Raw genomic sequence first — 21,282 nt, forward strand, 5'->3', positions numbered from 1 at the left:
AAATTCTTAAAAAAAAAAGAAAGAGAATCAAAAGATTATGAAAGATTATGAAAAAGTCGAGGTTGGATATTTAGCATACAGTAGAGTAAAGCCATAAGGGAAACAAGATGACCACTTTTAAATATTGCAAGGAAGGAAGGCAAGCAAGCAAGCAAGAAAGAGAGAAAGAGGAAAAACTTAATCAACTTAATGTAACCCAGAAGGACAAAATTAAAGCCAGACAATAGAAGTTATTACAAAAAAAAAAATCAGTTTAACAAAAAGCACCCCCTACACTGTCCCACAAAGGGGCTGCCTTGTGTTAAATCAGATGTGGTTGGAGTTCTTGGCTTATGGGTCCCTTCCAAAGTAGAGAGAACTATGAATCTGTGTTTCTTCTCTTTTCTCCCACCTAGTCTTTTATATCCTTTCTGCTGTGGTGAGTACTTGGAAGATGTGCTTAACCTTCAACAATAAGCTTTAACAATAACCCACTGTTTTACCTTAGTCTATACCCACTCTAACCCTGCTCCCCAGCCTTCCTTCATCCTGCCCTTCTTCCTTGCCGCCATCTTCCCTTGTTCCTCTGTAGGCTGACACAGTACAATGCTTTATGCTCTTTCCAGAATCTCCACCGCAACTCGGTTATGTGACAGGGTAGTAGGAAAAAAGAAGAGAAGAGAGTAATAAGAAAGAAGACTGAACTCAGGAAGGATGTTGTGTCTGATACGCTCTGATGTTAAAGCTCCATTGCTTGCTTGTCTGGGACACACGCATGTTCACTGAACTGACTGAATTTGGTTCACATGAATTAGCCTCAGAAGTGTCTACATATGCTGTTATCTTGCTGCAAAACACTCAGCTCTTGCAACATATGCAAGGTCTGTTTTCCCTGTTCTACATGTAAGTTCCAAAGGCCAGACCATGCCAGCTTGGTCTCTGCTGTATCCCCCCAGGGGCACTCAAGAGACAGTAATTAATGAATAGTAATTAAATGAATAAGAATTTCTCTTATCCTTCCCCCATATATTCCAGACTGATGAAGACTCTGCTGATAAAAGTCCTGCTTAAGACCAAGCATTAGACAATGCACAGAACTTAAGAGCTAGTAGAGAGGTCAGAAAACACCTAACCTAACCCCTCTACTTGGCAGATGAGTAAACTGAGGCCCAGAGTAATGAAATATTAATTTAGGAAGCAACAGAGCTGGGAATCAAAACCAGTTTTTGTCATAGGAATAAAACACACACACACACACACACACACAGGTTTTGGAGTCAAATGAAACTGGGTTCTAATGCCAAGTCTTCCTCTTACTAACTCTATGATCTTGGGCAAGTTAATCAGTGGCTCCAAGCCTTAGTGTCTTCAGAAGTAAATGGGAAAGATCATACCTCCAACCACATCACTAGCACTGAGGATATGCTCACTAAGTGGTGGTTTTGATAACTATTGCCAAGCCCAGTGTTCTGTCCACTACAACACATGGGTCCTTGGCTCTGTGCCTGTAGGAAAAGAAACAAATCCATGCTGAAGGGGGTGGGGGGAGTGGAACAACTGAACACTGAGGGCCTGCCACATGCTAGATACTTTTCCATACTCAGTCTAAAACTCACAGAAGCCACATACAAAGGGACAGAACAACTGCCACTTGTGCAGATGCCCCCTTTCTGCTGAGAGGACATGACCATGGAACGCAGGCCATTTAATTGGACTTGAATATCTTTTGTGAGTCTTTTCTTTGGAGATCTATAAACTTTCTCAGGTTCCTGCTTTGGGGCCTTCCATCCAGAGAATACCAGAGAGCCCCTGGCACTTCTAAATGTATATTATCTCCCAGCTCTTCTGAATGGTACTTGAGGGCAGAGGGCAAGGGAGCACACCCAGTTCACAGACTAGTCCCTGTGGGAGCTTCATAAAAGCCAGGAGCGAATAAACAGAGCATGGTGATGATTCACCCCTTCCCTTAGAGCTTGCTTCCTTGCCTCCTCATCTGCTGCTTTAGATGTTCCCCAGACCTGGCTCCAGCTTCCTTGGCAGCACAGTCTCCCTTCTCCTCTTTCTTGATGGCATTACTTCTGAGATATCACACAAGAGGCACTCCTTGACTCAGTTCCTCCATGGGAAACTTCCCTTTTTCCTATCCCCAGCACATACTCTGCCCTCTTCGTCTAATGTTTTGTGGACCCAGAACATCTCATCAGGCTGGAGGTTGATCATTTAATAGCATGAGTGAGAGAAATTCTGGAATTAATTTGGCTGCCAATGTTTTGAGGGATTTATCTTTGGATTTTTATAACAGCTATCATCCTGGTGTACAAACAAGACAGAAGAGGTGCTTCCCAGGATAAATAAGCCTAAAGGAAATGAATGCAATAATCTTGTCTTACTGGATCTATTTATTTGACTGTCAAAGGAATTCAGGAGATGAAGAGGAATGGTTGAAGGGAGGTAGGGTTTGTTTGTCAAAGCAGACACTTTGTTCTTTTAGAGCAGTTCTTGGGAATAATTCAAGAAGGTAGGACTGGATGAGAAGGAAAAGGATAATGCTGATTAATGTAAATGAATTCCTTGTAAACTTTGTGGGTTTAATTAAAACTTGCAGAACTGAACCAGAAGAATCATGAACTACAACTCAACATGTGTTCTTCAGTTAACTAGCTATTACCGAGTTTCCAAAATTCCATGGCAGTTCTAAAACATAGCATCTACTTGGGATCACAAAGTGAGCAGGAATCGCAACCCAGACATAATCCCTGTGAGAGGAAAGAATTCAGATTCCAAGGACTTGGTCCAAGTGCCCCGCCCCCCTTCACCAAGAAAGTTCCTGTTCATTGAACAGCCTCCAGATAAAAGGGCAACGTTTGGACAAAGAGAAACAAAAAAGATAATTGTGCCCGTGGTCATGAACGAGAGAGATGGTCTTTTCACTTAAGATGCTTCCTGCTGGGGAAGAATGGGACTACAGTGATCCTTATCTCACTCCTGCCCACCAGGATTCCAAATCTTCTCAAGGCTTCTGATCCTATGCTACGAATTTTCCTACTGTCTATATCAGGACTCAAAGGCCACACCATAAAAGTGGCACTCTGAAAAAGCTCTAGTGTCCCCATCTCTATTCAAATAGAGAAGATGAAAAACAATGTATAGTAACAACAATGGGAATGAGGTGGTACATCTTGTTCTTGTGAAGACTACTCATCAATATTCATTTACTCAACACATTTTTATGAGCTCTAACTCTGTAAATAAAGCAGAATGCAAAACTGTAAACACTCCCTGATTACAGGCATGCAAAAAAGCATTATTTCCATGCTACAACTACAAGAGATTATACCCTGGTTATATTAGGGAGGTAGGATTATAGGTGATTGTCCATTTTTTTCTAAGCCTTTTTGTAATGCCGCCATAGTGCTTTGTTATTTTTTCAAATTTAGAAATAAAGCAGTCAGATGGATATGGCAGAGCTGTTCTCTTTCCTTCTGACATGCTGGCTAAGGGAGAGGGGCTGGAGACAGAACATGCTCCAGCAAGAGTGTATGCACCTGTGAAGGCACGGGGGAGGGGAGAGTGTGTGGGGGGGGGAAGGGGTTGGCTGTAGGCCAAACACTGATTCCTGACATGTATGCATGAGGCAGACCAGCCAGACAACTCTGCAAAGCACTGCTGAGAGAGGCAGAGTGGCGACAACTGGCCTTGAATTTGTAAGACCCAATCTGCAGCAGCCTTGTGGCCCAGGCCTGGGTTGTCGACACTTCATACCAAGCTAGAAGCATGCGCACCTGTCTTCCCTTATACTGTGTAAACTGTTCTGCATAGAGAACATAAGGTACTTGAGGAATGACATGGTTCTTATTCTTCTAATGTCACCTCTTAAACTCCATCCTGGATATCTCCCCACAGTGGCTAGCATAATTCCAGCACCGGAATAAATAATGATTGATTGATTGATTGATTGATTATGAGGCCTGTAAAGAGGCAAAAGAGAAGTCAGTTCCATGGCAGAAAGGTGGATTTTGTCAATTTTCACCAACCCACCTGGGGATGAGCCAGGCATCTACTGGTTCAGCAGGGAGAAGGCCCTTACGATACCCAGGCCACGAACAATGCTAATGGCACCCAAGCCTCAGTGCTCTTCCTCTTCTGGCCTTTTCTCTTTCAAATGTACAACACCTGTTGACTGTTCTGCTCTACTTTGCCTCCTTCACTGCCTGGCATAGGATGTTATTTACCAGAAGGCAGTCCAATCTCTACACCTGCTAGAGATAAATGGGTGTGACATATACTACTGGTTGGCTAACTCAACACTCAATTCAAATGCCTTTTTTTCCTTTGCCCTTCCTCATTATGGAAGCTAGAAAGAATAAATATTTTGTTCCAGCCTCCTTGGCAGCCAGTGATGGCTTCTACGTCTGGCCCATGAGATATGAAGGAAAATGTACTGGAAAGCTTCTGGGAGAACCTATGCTTTCTTGAAAGCGGGCAGATGCTGTTGACACCACCTCCCCTTCTGTCCACCTTGAACATGATCATGATACCTGAGCAGTAACAGCCTCTGATACCTGAGCAGTAACAGCCTTCTCATGACCACAAAGTAACAGCATGAGGATCAAAAGCAAAAATGGTGAGGGTGGTACAGTGAAAATGAGCCTGGGTCCTTGACTGCATGGTCAGGTGTCTAAACCAATGCCAGATACTAGCTTTCTCCGGACTCCTTCTTGCATGAAAAATATCATCACATATTTAAGCTGCTGTTAGTTTGGTTTCCACCAAATTGGAGCCAAAATCATTTTTAATTGAATCACTTTCTTGAACCAATCATTTGCAACCATACTAGATCTGCACGTAAACATGATTATGACATTACCCTGCTTAAATTCTCACAGGATCTCAGCATAGCATGTAAGGTCCCTGATACCCTCGCCTAGGGTGCCTACCCAGGCACATCTCCTTCAAGCCATCCTTCTTACTTTATACTCTGGTAACTCCAAAATAACTTAATGTTTTCTATAAAAACCATACTTTCTTAGGCCGTGACTTTGCTTAGGCTTTCTCTGACTGCTCTCACTTATCCTTCAAAATATAATTGCTTAAGCATCACCTCCTCCAGGAAACTTTTCTCCACACTCTCAGGCAGGGCTGAGTGCCCCTCTTTTATTACGACAGCACCTGACCATACTTCTGTCTTTGCCCTAATCATGTTAGACATAAAGTGTCCATTTGCAAATAGGACTTCTTCCCCAAAGAGTGAACATCTCTGACAGCAAGGCTTATAACTTCACTCTTCTCTGCAACCCTAACACTTAACACAGTCTCTGGCACATAATAGCTGCTCTGTAGGTAAATGTTGAAATACGTTGTTTCAATGTGTATATAGTAGCTCTTCCTGCCTATGGGTCCTGTCCCCCATGCACTTGCTCAGCTGGGAGTCCGCTTCTCCCTCTCACTCTGCCCCTCCCCCGCATTGGTGTTTTCTCTCTCTCTCCTCAAATAAATAAAAATTAAAAAAATAAAATAAAAATCAATGTGTATATACGTGCTCAATGTGTGCATGCCCGCATACACATATGTTCCTGGGTAGATGAGTCTTTGTGTCAAATTTTCTTTCATTCATTCACTCATTCATTCATACAAAACAGAAAGGCTTCAGTAATCCAAAAGTCCTACGTCACAAGGATGGAAAACTAAAGAAAAACAGCCAAATAGATATGTAAGGGGTTGTAAACACACTCAACCAGAAACCTATCTGTTTGAGAAAAGAGATAGCTCCAACAATGTATCGACAATCACGGACACCCAGTCACCATCCAGTAGCAGATAGGTTTAAGGATGATAAAGGCTTATGGTTTAAGGATAGAGAACTCAGTGGGGGGCATGGAAAGTGCGTAATAACTGTGCCAATACAACCATCCAGTGTTTCAAAGTTCTACCCATCCAGTTATCGTTAAAACACAATGCTACAAAATCCCAGTGGACAGGAAGAGTTCCCTCGGTTACATCCTTCATTTCCAATTTTTTCAATTTCTTCCTCTGTCCATATCCTAGAGCTTCAAATACGGTTTTGCCCATTTAGAGGAAAAAAATTCCCAAACTTTGATCAATTCTGTGCCCATGCTGTTAACTATCTTCTTTTTCTTCTCCTTTGCCTGCTGAACTTACAAAATGAGCAGTCTCTATGCTGTGATGATCATCTCTCCTTTTACTTAGTAACCTCCTGCAATAAGGTTATTGTCCCCAGCACACCACTGAAATGTGCTCTCCACTATCACTGATAGACCAATCATCAGATTTAATCATCACATTCAAAAGCACCAAATCTCTGTTGGTCTGTAATCTCATCTTCTCTTTAACACCCATGACACGTTTCCCTCTGTACTTTCTTCACACTCTCCTTCTGAGCATCAGTGACATGACAGTAGCCTAATTCCCCAATCTGTCCTTCTTTGACTTTCCTTCTTCCCCTGTTCCCTAAACATGGGCATTCTCCATACAGATAAATAGATGTCCTCATCAGAGGACTGCCCACCCTCCAATGTGAAGTCCAGAAAAACCTGGGGAAGGGGGACAGAACAGGGAAGGGGGAACATGATGATGCTTCAAATATAGATTCGACCTGGATCAATGCCAAGCAGAAATGAATATCTTTTACTGGAACCCTATGACTACTTTGAAGGAAGCTCACTCATGGAAAGATACTTTCCTGTTCTAAAGGACATTGGGGAAGACAAATGCCATCACGCCCTACCTGAGCTACAGCAACCCAGCAACAGAACCTTAAATTATGTTTTAATATAGCCCATTTTTAGGATTGCTTCTTCCCCATCTGTCATCTCATGATCTGAGCAGTGAGCACAGAGTGAGAGCCCATTAGCTCTACACTGGGGTGATTTGGAAATAAGAGCAGAGGGTCACTGTTGCTTCGCAATAATTTAACCAAATGGCAGGTAAGTGCACCAGGAGGCTATTATCAAAACAAAGCATGAAGGTTGTAATGCCTGTAGGGTCAGTGATCTGAAGGATGCCAAGACTGTTTTTAACTTGCCCTTCCTGCATTAGACGTGAGCTAGGCTGCTCTCCAGCTTTTATTCCAAAGATAGTAAATCTGTGGTAAGAAATCTCTGGACTTTAATGATACCTGTGTTTGAGAGATGGCTCCTTGAAACTCTGGACTGTGGTTTCAGTTAAAAGTTCAACAGAGACAGTGGTTGATTATGGCAGAGGAAGGTGGCTGTAAGTCGTAGAGTCATGTTTACTTTGCATTACCATTTTTGATCTCCAAGACTCAACAACAACATGGCCTACCTTGGAAGATGTGATTTGGTTTGACTGTGGCAGGGGAGAATCGGACAGACAAAACACAGAATTACTGAATGATAATTTAAGAACAGACAGAAACAATAACACAGACAACATAGGGACAATCCAAATGACAACATATTTTAACATTTTGGAAGCAGTTATAGCATTTGATCAGTCCAGGAAAATAGTCTTAGCATAGGGACCACTGACACACTGAGACACCTACACATCTCCCACTTCTCTTCGTGGCTAGCCTATCTGAGCACACACTCAGTAAAGCTATTAACATGGATGACTACATGGCTGTTAACTGATATTTTGTCCAGATGGGATTCTCCCTGGGGAAAGCAAAATCAGAGAGCAAAATAATCAGCAAATAAGAAATAATTCTCCACAATGACCATGAGTTCTGTACAGCTCAACTCTCAGGGACCTCAAGCTCTGGCAAGAAGAGCCTGTATGATTTCTGTCTGGGCTCTACAATATAATTTATTAACTCATGTTCCATGGAGGCAGAGACAGGAAACCAGGAAACTTTCTCAGAGAACTTCCATAATTTTCTTTCTTTTTTTTTTTAAGATTTTATTTATTTATTTGAGAAAAAGAGAGATAGAGAGAAAGAGAGGGAGAGGGAGCGGAGGGAGGGGCAGAGGGAGAGGGACAAGCAGACTTCACACTTAGCATGGAGCCTGACACGGGGCTCAATCTCAGGACCCTGAGATCATGCCTTGAGCCAAAGTCAAGAATCAGATGCTTAACCGACTGAGCCACCCACGTGTCCCAACTTCTATAATATTCTTATGAGCAGCTTTATTGGTTCCCAGTCATTTTCTTAGGGATGGTCAAATGATCTTCTCCCACCTACATAGGTAAGAGATTTACCTTGGAGATACTCTTCTTCCTAAGCATGTTTTTTTTACCCTTTTCTAGTATGGCTGTCCTGTAGAGTGACAAAAATCCCAGAGTTAGGAGCACTTGCTTAGTACCAGCTTTTCCAACCCTAGGCATCTAATCCACCAAACCGACCAACAAGGCCCAGAGCAGTGACTTGGGAGCACCCCCACTTCTTCCAAAAGGGCAAGCAGTGACTGACTCAGATTTCCCCACTAGGGCAGGTCACACACAGAGTCTGTGCCATACCTTAGCAGACCAGAAGCTAGGTGCCCAGTGACTGGCAGTCAGGGAAATCCATGCCCATGTTATGGCAAACCCATCCACACCATCAAACCTTCTACCTATAAGACCAGGTAAACCCTACTGTTGCTCTACATGGTTCTATCCTCTCAGCAGTATAAGAGACCAATAATGTTTTAGAAAGGGTCAGTTCTCAATATCAACACAAATCTTTGCCTGTTAGGGACACCTGGGTGGCTTAGTCGGTTAAGTGTCCAACTCTTGGTTTCAGCTCTGGTCATGATCTCGGGGTTATGAGATTGAGCCCTGTGTCAAGCTCCACACTCAGTGCAGAGTCTGCTTGGGATTCTCTCTCTCCCTCTGCCCTCCCCCTGCTCACATGCACATGCGTGTTCTTGCTCTCTCTCTAAAATAAAAATGAATAAATAAAATCTTTATTTTTTTAAAGACAAGTCTGCCCACCTCTAAATGCATGGTCTTTTTTTTTTTTTTTAAGATTTTATTTATGTATTTAACAGAGAGAGAGACAGCAAGAGAGGGAATGCAAGCAGGGGGAGTGGGAGAGGGAGAAGCAAGCTGCCCGCGGAGCAGGGACCCCAATGTGGGGCTCCATCCCAGGACCCTGGGATCATGACCTGAGCCGAAGGCAGACACTTAATGACTGAGCCACCCAGGTGCCCCAGAATAAATAAAATCTTTTTTTAAAAAAATCTCTGCCTGTTAACAGAGGATGACATGTTATAAACAATCAGAAGATCAATTTTTATTTCCTAGTCATGCACACGAGTTTTAAATGTGTAGTGGTAAAACAAAGTTTACCCATTCAAATTACTCTCCCCCACGCACATACCCACCATACAACAAAGGAAGGGGGCAATCAATTCAGCCCCCTCGTTCATCCAGCGGGTGCAGGATGAAAACCTTACAAGATAATCTGTATATAGGGCAAACTGAGGACCAGAAAACTTTACATGCTGCCCCCACAAGCTGTCACCTAAGTGGAACACCATTCTACCTAAATATCTATCAAAATATCATCTCAAAATATCCTCCTCCAGCAACTGGAGATCAAACTGCTAACACTAAATTCTATGTCAAGAAGTGTGGGGGCTTGTCCCAGATCTGCCATCAACCAAATTTATGGACTTGGATGACTGATTTTTCTCTGGGCTCCATTTTCCTCATCTATAAAAGGTTAAATGAGATGATTCTAGGCCCTTAAACAGCCAAGAATCCATAAAAGTGAAGCCACAGAAGGCAACAGACATCGTAATTCTTAATATCTCTTATCCAGAGCTCACCATAAAGCTAAGTAATGACTGAATCATTAGAAGGACACATTAACAGATTATTGCCTGGGTAATTGTGTTTGCTGTCTACACTGAAGCCCTGCATTTAATCCGCCACTGTAACAGCCTTGGAAGAAACCAGAACTGGCTGTAAGGAAGGATAGCAGACCTTTCTAGGTCACTAGAAAGGATGTTTTAAAACCTTGCTTCAGTGCTCTGTAACCGAGGTGAACAAACAGGCAGATAAAACACAGCTGAAACATTTTTTCCTGACTTCTAAAGCTTTTTTTTTTTTTTTTTGGATGACACCAATTGTTCACAGATATCTAGAGATTGTGTTCTTTTGGGTTTTGTGTGCAGAACAGAGACATGGCAGTTGTACCAAACTACAGACATTGCAATGATCCAGCCAACAACATCTAGAAACAGGGATCCTGAGGCTGAGTCTGGGGGTGGGAGGTGGTGGGCGGGTGGAGACAGAGCATCCAGATAGACAAACCATAGAGAACTCTAACAGAACAAGTCAGAAAGGGCCAGACAGGCAGGGCTCATCACCTGCTCACACTGTTCCCTCAATGACAAAAAGATCCTTTGTCCGCCTCAGCAGGCCCATCATATGCTTAGCTTCTGGTGACAACACTGATAGGAAGCATGTGGCCCAGTGGTGAATCAACCCCTCTGATATGCCAGATTGGATGAAAATGGAAGCCATTATGTTACCTGGCTGGAATGGTATGTGGGGAGTGGCCCAGAAAATTCACTTTTTGAACCTAAAAGTTCATGAACTGAGAAACAGAAAATGTTCTCTGGAAGGGATACATTTATTTTAAGCCACTGATGACATAAAATAAGATAAAATAATAAAGCCCACTAAAAAAACAAAAACAAAACTGTGGCTTGGACTTCCAAAAGTCCCAGGTGGAAAAAGCCTGCATTCACATGTTTTAGATATTCTTCAAAATACCTGTTAATTGGGCTCTGCCCCTGGTGGACCACAGACACGAGGTGTCATCTAGCATAGCACTCTGTTCCCAGAGAGGCTGCACCCACCTCACCCCAGCAGATGGATGGGGACCATCCAATGTGGAATTTCACAGCCCTTCTTGGTCACCCATCCAACAATACACAACTCCATCTTTTGGTAATACAAATAAGACAATGCCAGTTTAAGGTAGGGGGTCACTGACAAGCATCTTGCTTGAAATAACCTTTTATCCCGATGTCAACCCCAGAATCTCAAAGGTCCTCTGAGATCTTCACCATCTCAACCTCCAATCTGAAATTTCTCATTCCGTTCCTCCCTTAAATCTCTTCTGTCTTCTCCCAGTTTATCTGCCACTTTGTGGCTTTACTTTCCTCTAGGTCCCTTTCCTCAATAGTCTCAACAGCACTCTCAATGCCTTGTGGTTTTGCCAAGCCTACGGGATGCATGTCCTCCCCAGGAGAAATCCAACCAGCTGCTCGCTCTGCCCAGCTCCCAGGGAGGGGGAGGAGGGAGACAATGGTGCCATCACATAGTATGTTTTCCAACTTCAACAGGGGTCAGCTCTATATGGAAATCTTTCTGCTTGTCCGAAGTCAATAATTTTGATACTCTGAAAGTTTTCTTTACCTCACTTTCTACTCTACTCTCAGATGATTTCACCTCTTCTTCACAGAGGAAGTAGAAGTTACTACTTGAAGCTACTTTCCATGGTTCTTCACATCTGCACTTCCGAAAGTAACACCTTTTGCTGTTTTCCCACCTCCTCCAAAGAAAGGGGCATTCCTTCTCTCTCCTTGTAGGGTTTTAATGAAAATGAAATAAATCAATAAACATAAAATACCTAGCACTATGCTTGGCAGGCCATAAATACTGGTACCCTTCCATTCCTCCCTCTACAAATTTAATCCCCACCCCCCCCTGGTTTTTTGCTAGAGTCTGTTACCTTCTGAGTTTTTTGTTGTTGGCGGTATTTTGTTTTGTTTTTTACCTTCTGAGTTCTTAAGAACTCCGCTCTCTTAGCTGTCTCTTCTCTTTCCTGTTAACTTCAATCCCTCCCTTTCTATCTAGAGGTTTCCCTTTTATTGAAAAGCATATTCAAATGATTCCCCTCTTTTTAAAAATCTTATCATTCTTACTTCTAGGTTGTCATGTCCTCCTCTTACTCAAATATTGAGAGTAGTGCTCCAGAACTCTCTCTTGCCTTCAATTCCTAAGCTCTGGGCAATGTTACTAGCTTGCTCCCATCCCATTTTCCTTCACAATTTCACAGAAACATCATACAAATGACTCGTTACATCTCTACTCCACTAGCTTCTTTTCAGTCCTCATTCTGCTCAAATTTTGCTCTCTTTACCTTCTCTTTCAACTAATGCTTCTTTTCTGGTACTTCACATCTCCGTTTATGACTAATGACCTAGTTCAGAGAACACGGAGCAAGAATGGTACTGTAATCTATGGCTCCTCCTCTTCCTTCCCTCAGCCTCCACCATCCACCTGCTACTACATCTTGAGGACTCCTTTTAAAACTAATTCTCAAAGCTGGATAATCCCTTCCAACATTTCTTGCCCAATTTCGGACCCCCATCAAATCTCACCTGGACTACTCAGCAGCCACCTTATGGCACCTAGTCCTTGGACTCTCCCTGTTTCTGTTTACCCTCCACATGGCTGCTGGCTACTTTCCTTAAAAACCACATCTGTTCTTGACCTCCTGCTGAAAAAGGTCTTGGCTCCCAGTCGCCTCTGTTAAGTACAAGCTATATAAGTGGACCCTCACGATCTGACTCCAGCTCACTGATCCAGGCTCGCCGCTTCACCTTCTAGAAGGTTTTGTCCTTCTCCATCTGGAACATGCCTACTCGCTCATTAAAACCCAGCTCAAATATAACCTTTTCTGAACAAGCTTTCTCAGATTGACCTGGGCTGTCCTGCTCACTGCTCAGGATTGGTGTTCCCACGCCACCTTATTCTTACCTCTTTAGAGCCATTAACAAGTTGTCTTTGCCTCCTCTCTTCATCCTCCTTACTAGAAACCATGGGCTCTTTGAAGAAAGAACCATCTTATTTAACTCTGCATCCTCAATACTCATCTGGTTTCTTGTTTAACAGGAGTTAAACAAGAAATATGTGGTAAAAAGAAATATGACAGAAACAAACAAGAAGAACAGAATAAAATTAGGGTAAGAACATGTTACATCCTGTCCACAGCTGGTAGAGACACCATGGTAGAAAAGAATAAGAGATAAGGACACTTCACCAGTGCTCTGGAAAACCTAGATTCCAATCCATCAACTCACTTCTCTCCACTGATCACACAGGAATAAACTCCATAAAAATTGCAAATGTCTGGATTCTTCGCTCTCCTATTTCGGTCTTGTTTGTACCACTTTTTATCCTCTCCCAAAATCAGTTCTCAAAACTTGATCGCAGCACCATGATTTTAATGCAGGTATACAAGACAGCCCAAAAGCTCAATCCCTAAATTAAATTTGGCTGTTGCTAAGAGAGATCAGGCTGCAGGTAGAAGAGTTGAAACCTAGCACCAGCATTGAACTCTGGTTCCTACAGCATCTAGATGTGTTAAGAATGATTATATTTTAGGAGAAAAAAAAAAGAATAGATGAAATTAATTTTTAAACTCGGTTTTATAAATCTTCTCATCTCATCCATGGTTGGGCAAACACTCTAAGAACACAGACCTGCAGTCCCTGCTAAATTGTTCCTGCTTCTTGACAAGCCAAAATATACCATTCAGCTGGGGTTGGTCTAACTGCTAAATAAAGCCATCAGCACAGCTTTATTTACCTGGGCTTGCGCTTTTTCAGACAAATAGCAGGAAGCTCATGCATGCAAAACACCAGCCAGGACCAGAAATTAACACACTCTATTGATTGTTGCCAACTGAGTTCAAATGGAGGGACTAGCCTCAGCCAAGATGAAGAAAGACCTCAAAAGGCAGATTTACTGAGATGTGAATCCTAAGGGACTTGCCTTGGCTCTCTTTTGGAAGTGGTGGTTTCCCTCAAATTCTCCTATACTTTCTTCGTCTTACAGAAATGCATTTAGCCACTGTTCCCCTGGAACAGGCTAGGGGGCAGGACTCTTCCTTCAGGGTAATCTACAAGAGAAGGAGGTATATCTCACTTATAAGGAGTAGGTAGAAAGCCAGCTTTCATTCAGCATTTTCTTTGACTTAAATGTCAAGAAAATTTGGCAGTCATTAACATGCCAAAGCATAAAAGGAAGGCAGGAAGTGTCAAAGAAAGTAATAGTCTACCTCTTTGTCCTAAAGTCCTTTAATTAGGTCTGCATAGGTATCTATATTTTAAGAAATCCCTTTGTGTCCCAGCTACAAAGAGATGCTTGTACACCCCTTACCCGCAGAGATAAAGAACTAATGACAGATCACGGGAGAAGCCATGAAAAAAAGAGGACACTGAAAATTTAGAGTGGAATCCACAAGAGAAAGAATAGTATCATAGTATTGGAGAAGAGTACTTAAGAATAGATCACAGTATTTAAAAATAGAACATTGGTTTATGTCCTAACTCTGCCACTTCCTGCCTATGTGACCTTGGGCATTGTGTCTGTACCTCCCCATCTCTGCAACTTTACAATGCAGATAATAATAATTCTGCATAACAAAGAGCTCTATGCTCAGTAACATGTAATCCAATGGTATTTCAGCAGTAATAAAATAATAATAATGGCGGGTTCAATGGGACGCCTGGGTGGCTCAGTCGGTTAAGCATCTGCCTTCGGCTCAGGTCATGATCCTAGGGTCCTGGGATCAAGTCCCGCATCAGGCTCCCTACTCGGCAGGGAGCCTGCTTCTCCCTCTGCCTCTGCCTCTGCCTCTCTCTCTGTCTCTCATGAATAAATAAATAAAATCTAAAAAAATAGTAATAATAATGAAGGGTTCAAGATGCTTTTTTTAACTGTCCCTACTGCTATGAGATGGCTAACTATGTCATCCTTGCCAGGAAAGGGAAACTTTTGGATAAGATTTTGTGTAAGCTTTCTACTTCCAAACAAGTTGAGAAGCTCATTCTAGGGATTCATTCATTCATTTATTTATTTTTTTAAGATTTTATTTATTTATTCAGCAGAGAGAGAAAGACAGAGAGAGAGGGAACACAAGCAGAGGGAGTGGGAGAGGGAGAAGCAGGCTTCCTGCATAGCAGGGAGCCCAACGTGGGGCTCGATCCCAGGACCCTGGGATCATGACCTGAGCTGAAGGCAGACGCTTAAGAACTGAGCCACTCAGGCGCCCCTGGGGATTCATTTAAATAAAGGCTTGAGCATGAAGAGGCTCAGAGTCCAAGTATAGAAATCTGGGGACAACATATGACCGAGCAATGATGGGGATATTCGTTTCTGGCTTCAGTGGCTACGAGATGGACACTGTGAAATCGTGCACCATTGGGCTGAGAGACCTGAGTGACGGACAGAGTCTTTACATCTAGGAGGCCACGCTTTGAGCTTAACTGTAGTAAAGGTAAGTCCTGACTTGGGTTTATCTTTTTTCCCTTTTTCTTCAAGATGCATGAGAAGTTTCCTTGGCTACAATGCCATGCCCTACAAACTGCTTGAACCAGATAGCCGGGAAGAAAGAACGCGGAGAGAAAACACACATGGATGCTCGACTGGAGGGAAGGGAAGGAAATTGGCTTCTGCTTCTGTCTTAATGGACTGTCAATCCTTCATTTCCTCTGGCCTTTGAACATACACCCATATGGCTCATGTCGATGCTTTCCATCGCTCTCTGCGTCAGAGACGGAGATACCTTTTTATAGTCACTGCAGGGAATATTCTCTGACTAGTAAGCCTGTTTGGTTCTGGAGGGAAAGATCAGCCTCTACAAGGCTAGCCAGCAGAAAGAAGAGCTCCTTCTGAGTCATTCTGTCCGATCCATTGCTCTTTTTGAAGTCAGAACTGATTCAACAGCAGTCTTGCTATCCAGTCTCTCTTGCTGGATTTGTCAAAACAGCACTTTAGAGGTTAAGAGGTGGAGAATCAGATAAACATTCAATGTTTATGGCAAAAGAGCCCACAAATACCCTATTAAACACCAATATGCGCACGGGAGTGACAAGCCTTTTGAAGAGTCTTGCATTTTTACATCTACCCAGCCAACCTTGTCTTATTAATTAGTCCCCTTAACAGGCATTGTTTTTTTCTTTCCTCCAAAAGAATGGTTATGTGCCAGGGGCATGCATTTAATTGCTACTAAATCTCCATGGACTTAAGGAGCTAAGTCCATGTCTAAACCAACAAAACATTACCTGCTCTGAGTTCTAACCAAGTACAAGATGTACAGCGTCCTTATTCTTGCTGCCTAAGAACTGTAACACCAGTATAGTATACATGAGCTTCCCTGAGCAGGCCAAAAAAGATGGCAAGTGCCCGGATTCTAAGCAGGGCTTCCACTCGGGGCAAGTTCAGCCAAAGTGAACACTTTATTTTGCATTTAGTGAGATCTCCAAGGAGAAATGGACCAAGAAGTCTCACAAAGGCTGAAATCAAACCCAGTGCCAAAAAAAAAAAAAAAAAAAGGAAAAAAGGATGGGAGGGGAAATGCTAAGCTCCTCGAGAATCCAGTTAACTGGAATTCTTCCTGCTAACAAGTCCAACCAAGCCAGAGAACAAGGTTCCTTTCTGGCTCCTGCCCACCCTCATCAAAGCAGCTCTTCATAGGCTGCTATCAAAGCCCCAGCTTCTCTGGAGGATGCCTTCTTATCTGATTAAATGGAATATTATGCTAAATATTCAGCCACCCAAGCACTGGCTGTGTGGGTGTGCTGGATAAAATCTTCATGAACACGCCATCACAGGGTCATTTGTTTAATTTCAATTCTGCAAAATGTAAAAATAGAAGGAGCTGCCATGGAGGGTTGCGGCTTGACAGCTTCCATGAGAAGGCTCCAGGAGCACAAAAGCACGCTGCTCGGCTGGATCACTGGCTTTCTCCCTCTGCCAGAGGAAAATGGGAAGAGAATGAACCTGCGAGCAAGGTACTGCCTTCAGTTATCTTCTCTGTTCGCCTCGATCACCTTTCCTGGCACTTAGTCTCTGCATTCCCCTTCTACTCCATCAGCTTCCTCTCTCTGTGGCCCCGCCTTCCCCTCCTGCATCATTTTTATTCTTTTTCTCCTTCCTTGGGGACCCCGTTTGCCCCAACGGCCTCACCTGGGCCATGCTCATCTTCTGGAGCAGCTGGATTCCAGGCTCCCCAGGTCTCACAAACTTCTCCAGGAATTGCTCTTCTGTCCCGTTCCTATTCCTATCCCGTCCCCCTTCCCCAGGCCCCAGACCCTGAAAATGTGACGATGGGATTTCCGAGATCAGTTAGAGTAAGTGGGAGATGAGCTGTAGGGGCTGCCTTTCTTCACGCCCCTTCATCTAGCCAAATATGTTTATTACTCATTGAGCTCTACAACTTCTGGTGGGGGTCAAGGTGGGCAGGCAGGTGGGACCTCCCTGGTCTTGTGTTTTGGGCAAATCAATGTTTCATTTTTTGAAGTTTTTTTAGAAAAAACAAATGCTCAAGTTGTATTCTCCATTTCTGATCTTCAAAGTCCACAGCCACCTCCGCGTTGGCCTTAACTACAATTCAGGCTCAGAAAGGGAAAATTTCTTTTACCAGGGGTTCCAGAGCTGTGCCGCCCACGTGGGTGCCGAGGGTGGAGAGATGCTTCCTGTTTCATGCCTACTGGGGTCTCAGAAAGGTTCCACTATTTGACCTAGTTTCAAACCAAAGCATTCAGGTTGTTTCTATTAATATGGCCATTAATAAGCTGATGGAACTACCTGTTCCGCTCATTCACCACGCCTAGAATGGGCTCCTGGCCTGCAGTATCCATGAAAGACACCTCTCCCCTACTGTGGATCACCAGTGACTTTCTCTGAAGATAGAACGTCATGGCTGGCTTGAGGAAAGCCCAACAGAAAAGGTGGTTAGCAGACCACTAACTCAGATTCAACAACGTCAATCCACTCTAGACAAGAACTTACATTCCCATTATCGTTCCCATCTTACACATCAATACTTGAGTCCGCTGCCAAGAGTTGCCCTCTCCAAAGAACTCGATTGCCACCCACACCAAATAAGGCTTCAATAAATGAAGGTGACCCTCCTAACAGCATAAACCTACTCAGGATCCCATTTCCTAAAACACACACCCCTTTGCTATAACACTGTTTCCACCCTCCTGCCTCGTATCAGCAATGTTAATTCCTTGTGCAGATGGGCAATTCATACCCACCAGGTACAAAGCACAGTGGATACTGGGCATCTCTTAGAAGCCAGAGCCTTGTGTGCACCAAAATAAAGGGTATATGGAGCCCCGGCATCTAAAAGATACATGCAATGTTTCTGCTTTGGGCACATTAGGGTTTGGGATCAAATCAAGGAAATGATGATTTTAGCACAATTTGAAGAGTAATCATGCCAAGGCAGAAAATGAAGTGTTCCAATCCACAGATGCAAAAGGGGGAAGGGAGAGGGAGAAAGAAAAGATCCTGATCAAGCTGCAAGAACAATGAAAATCAAAACAGTATAAACTGTAGCAGGCACCCCCAAGAGATAGCAACCCCTCAGCAGGGCAAGTGGAATGGGTGATCATTCCTCGCAGAATTGTAAATAGCAGCCCAAAGAGCCACGCACCACCTGTGTCCAAGCAGCAGGCGGCGGGAGCAGAGAGCAGTGAAAACCCCTCTGGAGTGCACCTGCAGCCCGGGGCTGGCGGTTCAGGTACAAGTGTACAGACTATCGATGTGTCTGATGGGGAAGCCCTAACGGGGAACCAACAGTGAGCTCATCTGCAAAGACATCAAAGGACTGCTAAGGTCCAAACATAAAGGCTAGAATAAGGCGGCAGCAGGGACCAATCGCCTTATAAAGGTGTGATTTCTCTCTCTTTTATTTTTTGAAGATTTATTTGACACACACAGAGAGAGAGAGAGAGCTCACAGAGGGAGAGGGAGCAACAGATTCCCTGCTGAGCACGGAGCCCGACTCTGGACTCGATCCCAGGACCCTAAGATCATGACCTGAGCCAAAGGCAGACGCTTAACCAACTGAGCCACCCAGGCGCCCTAGAGATGTGATTTCATTCAAGGCTTGTGAACCTTGAATACATCTGGACAAGAAATCGAGCAAGGCACTCATATTTGGTGACAGTGTCAAACTGGGGTGCTATAGCAATACCCCAGTTTGGCTTCATATGGATCGGTTGCTCATACCAGTTTCTTTGCAACACTAACACCAAGGCCCAGCCCCAAATCTCCACAACCAAACAGCCTTTGCGTGTGGACCAGGGAAACCTGAACTTCCACGTGCGCCTTGGGGACCTCGTCTCCCGAATACCGATGATGATGATGCCCTGCAGAGCTCTTGGCCCAAGTTGCAAGTTGAGGACAAGATCTTCTGGGCAAGTTACAAAAGAAATGAGCGGAGGGGCGGGGGTGGGAGGCTTCAGGCAAACACGGGTGATCTCACCTGCAGCCCCACTGCACACCATCAAAGGCAGGCTGTTCGTCCTGAGCAGCAGGGAAGGGGACACAGCTAGGGACACCGGGTCTAAGCAAGAGAGACGTGATCTGTGAGTCAGGCATGAAGGCAGAGCCCCGATGAATAGAGGGAAGAGATGCTAAGCTCACCCAGAGCCTAAGACTGAAGGGCTCACGCGGGAGACATATGTGTGTATGTTGCCCTCTCACCTCCTAAACGCTGTGGAAAGAAAAAGGTCAGGTCACAGCCAAACAACAGCCTGGATGCCTCTCCCTGATGTGCCTGCTCTACGGTGAGCCTCAAGTTCAGCCTAGGGACAAAGTGGGACTTTGGGGGATAGTGGTGGGGGTAGAAAGGCAGCATTTCCCACTTGTTTCCAATATTGGCTTCCTGAGCTCAAAGAGAGAGCCCCAGCTGAAATACCCCTCTCTTGAAAAGCCCCCAGGCGGAGAGCTCCTCCTCCATAAAACACTCTTCGTATCTCCGAGAGGTGACGTACCCACATAAGCTCTGGCAGAAGAGACAGCTCAGCCCCCTGCACAAATTTCTTTCTCGTCTCCCAGAGTGGTGGGAGTTTTACATCTGCTACTGTCATGAAAACATTTTATTATTTTTTGACAAGTCTTTTTTTTTTTTTTTGTAACTTTCTTGGATAAAGCTAAGGATCTTCCAAGTGGATGTGATGTGCACAATCCTTCCACCCCTCTTTGGTTCTCCTCGCCCCCCACCCCCCCAACTGCTCCAGGCCCACCAGAACTCAGCCTCAGACGCTCTCCGATGCTTGTCCATAGCCGGCCTTGGACAGTGTGGCCTGCTAAGGGACTCCCCGAGGAATGACGCTTCTCTAGGCAGGAGGTCGGTTGATGGGTGCACACGAGTTGTGTGGGCTCTAACAACTTCATTTGAATGGCCACAACTTCTCATCTCATCTACTCCAGAAGACTAAATCCATTCCTTCTAGAATGGGACTCCATGCACCCCTAGGTCCAAAGCAGGAGTTCCTCCAATTACTAGACCTTCCATCTCTACTCTAGGAGGAAATTAGGAAAAGTAGAACCTCTCCCTAGTCTCACTAGGCATCTTCAGATACACCCCATGATGTCCACTTTGTCTTTCTCCCAAATCTTGGACTTCTACAACATTTGGGAAATAGGCATAAAATTGATGGGGGTGGCCTGGTTAAGGGAGGGGAGCACCACCCGGAACAGGGAAAGCCAGTGTCCCTAATAAGGACTTTTGTCAGAAAGCTGGAGAGGAGACTCGATCTCTCTACCCACAGCCCTGCCCTCACCACTTGCCTGAGCGCATCTCCAGAACTGAATGGAAAAGAAGCCAGCTTAGCCACCTCTGGAAATTCCTGAGAGAGATAGTCTATCCCAGTGGTTTCCTGGGGACACCAACTCCCAGGAGGGGACCCCACAGCCAGGCCACAATCCATGTTAATAGCTTTACGGTGCCCTCTGGTAACTTTGAGGCTGCACTCAAGATTCAGAGAACCAACAGCACCCCTCACCCCCACCCCAATGCTTCCACGGCCTCCAGGTTCCCCGGGGCTTCCCCATCCTCACCGCGGCATCCAGGTGTGGTCCTCCCAGGGCTGAGGAAGGTCGAGAGAAGTTCTTACCTGGGTCTGCTGGGAGAGGCACTCATGGGGCCCGCCGGTCGGGGCGCCCCGGCTGCTGGTTGCTGCTCACCGCATCTCCCGGGGAACCCGGTTTTGCAAAGAGGAGAGCCAGTCCCATCTGGAGCAGGGAGGAGGAGTGGAGCCCGAGGACACCAAGAGCGGGGGAGCCGAGCCCGGGTGGGGGCCGCAGCGCAGCTCCCCGAGGGGCTCCCGGCTCTGGCACCGTGGGCGCGGGGACTAGGACGGCGGTCTGTACCCCGGAGGGGCGGGGTGGGGGGGACGCGGGTGGGAGGCAGGCGGACGCCTCTCCGGGCTCTGAGGCTCCCGCTGGCTCCGCGCCCACAGTCACCGCAGCGAGTCCCCACGGTCTATATATGCATTGCCCCCTCCCTGCCTCTGCGCTCCTCCCCGCGTCGTCCCGACTCTACCTCTGTGGTTTCCGCTCGCAGCTCAGTCCCCT

At 45.0% G+C, this 21,282-nt stretch overlaps 1 protein-coding gene across 3 annotated transcripts in view; it reads right to left on the reverse strand.

The window, feature by feature from the left end:
- GRAMD1B (GRAM domain containing 1B) overlaps window positions 1–21,049 on the reverse strand; it is a 205,749-nt gene extending 184,700 nt beyond the window's left edge. The window contains exon 1 of one of the 3 annotated variants that reach the window (XM_081799246.1): window positions 20,823–21,049. In XM_081799246.1, coding sequence (XP_081655372.1) covers window positions 20,823–20,848 — 26 coding nt within the window. In that variant the 5' untranslated portion in view covers window positions 20,849–21,049. The remainder of the gene's footprint in view (window positions 1–20,822) is intronic. The other 2 variants (XM_081799245.1, XM_081799249.1) reach the window with 2 other exon arrangements.
- Between the last annotated feature and the right edge of the window lie 233 nt (window positions 21,050–21,282).

Source organism: Leptonychotes weddellii, chromosome 11 (genome assembly GCF_054177405.1).
Source record: "Leptonychotes weddellii isolate Sample4059 chromosome 11, ASM5417740v2, whole genome shotgun sequence".
In the NCBI taxonomy this organism is placed as follows: Eukaryota; Metazoa; Chordata; class Mammalia; order Carnivora; family Phocidae; genus Leptonychotes; species Leptonychotes weddellii.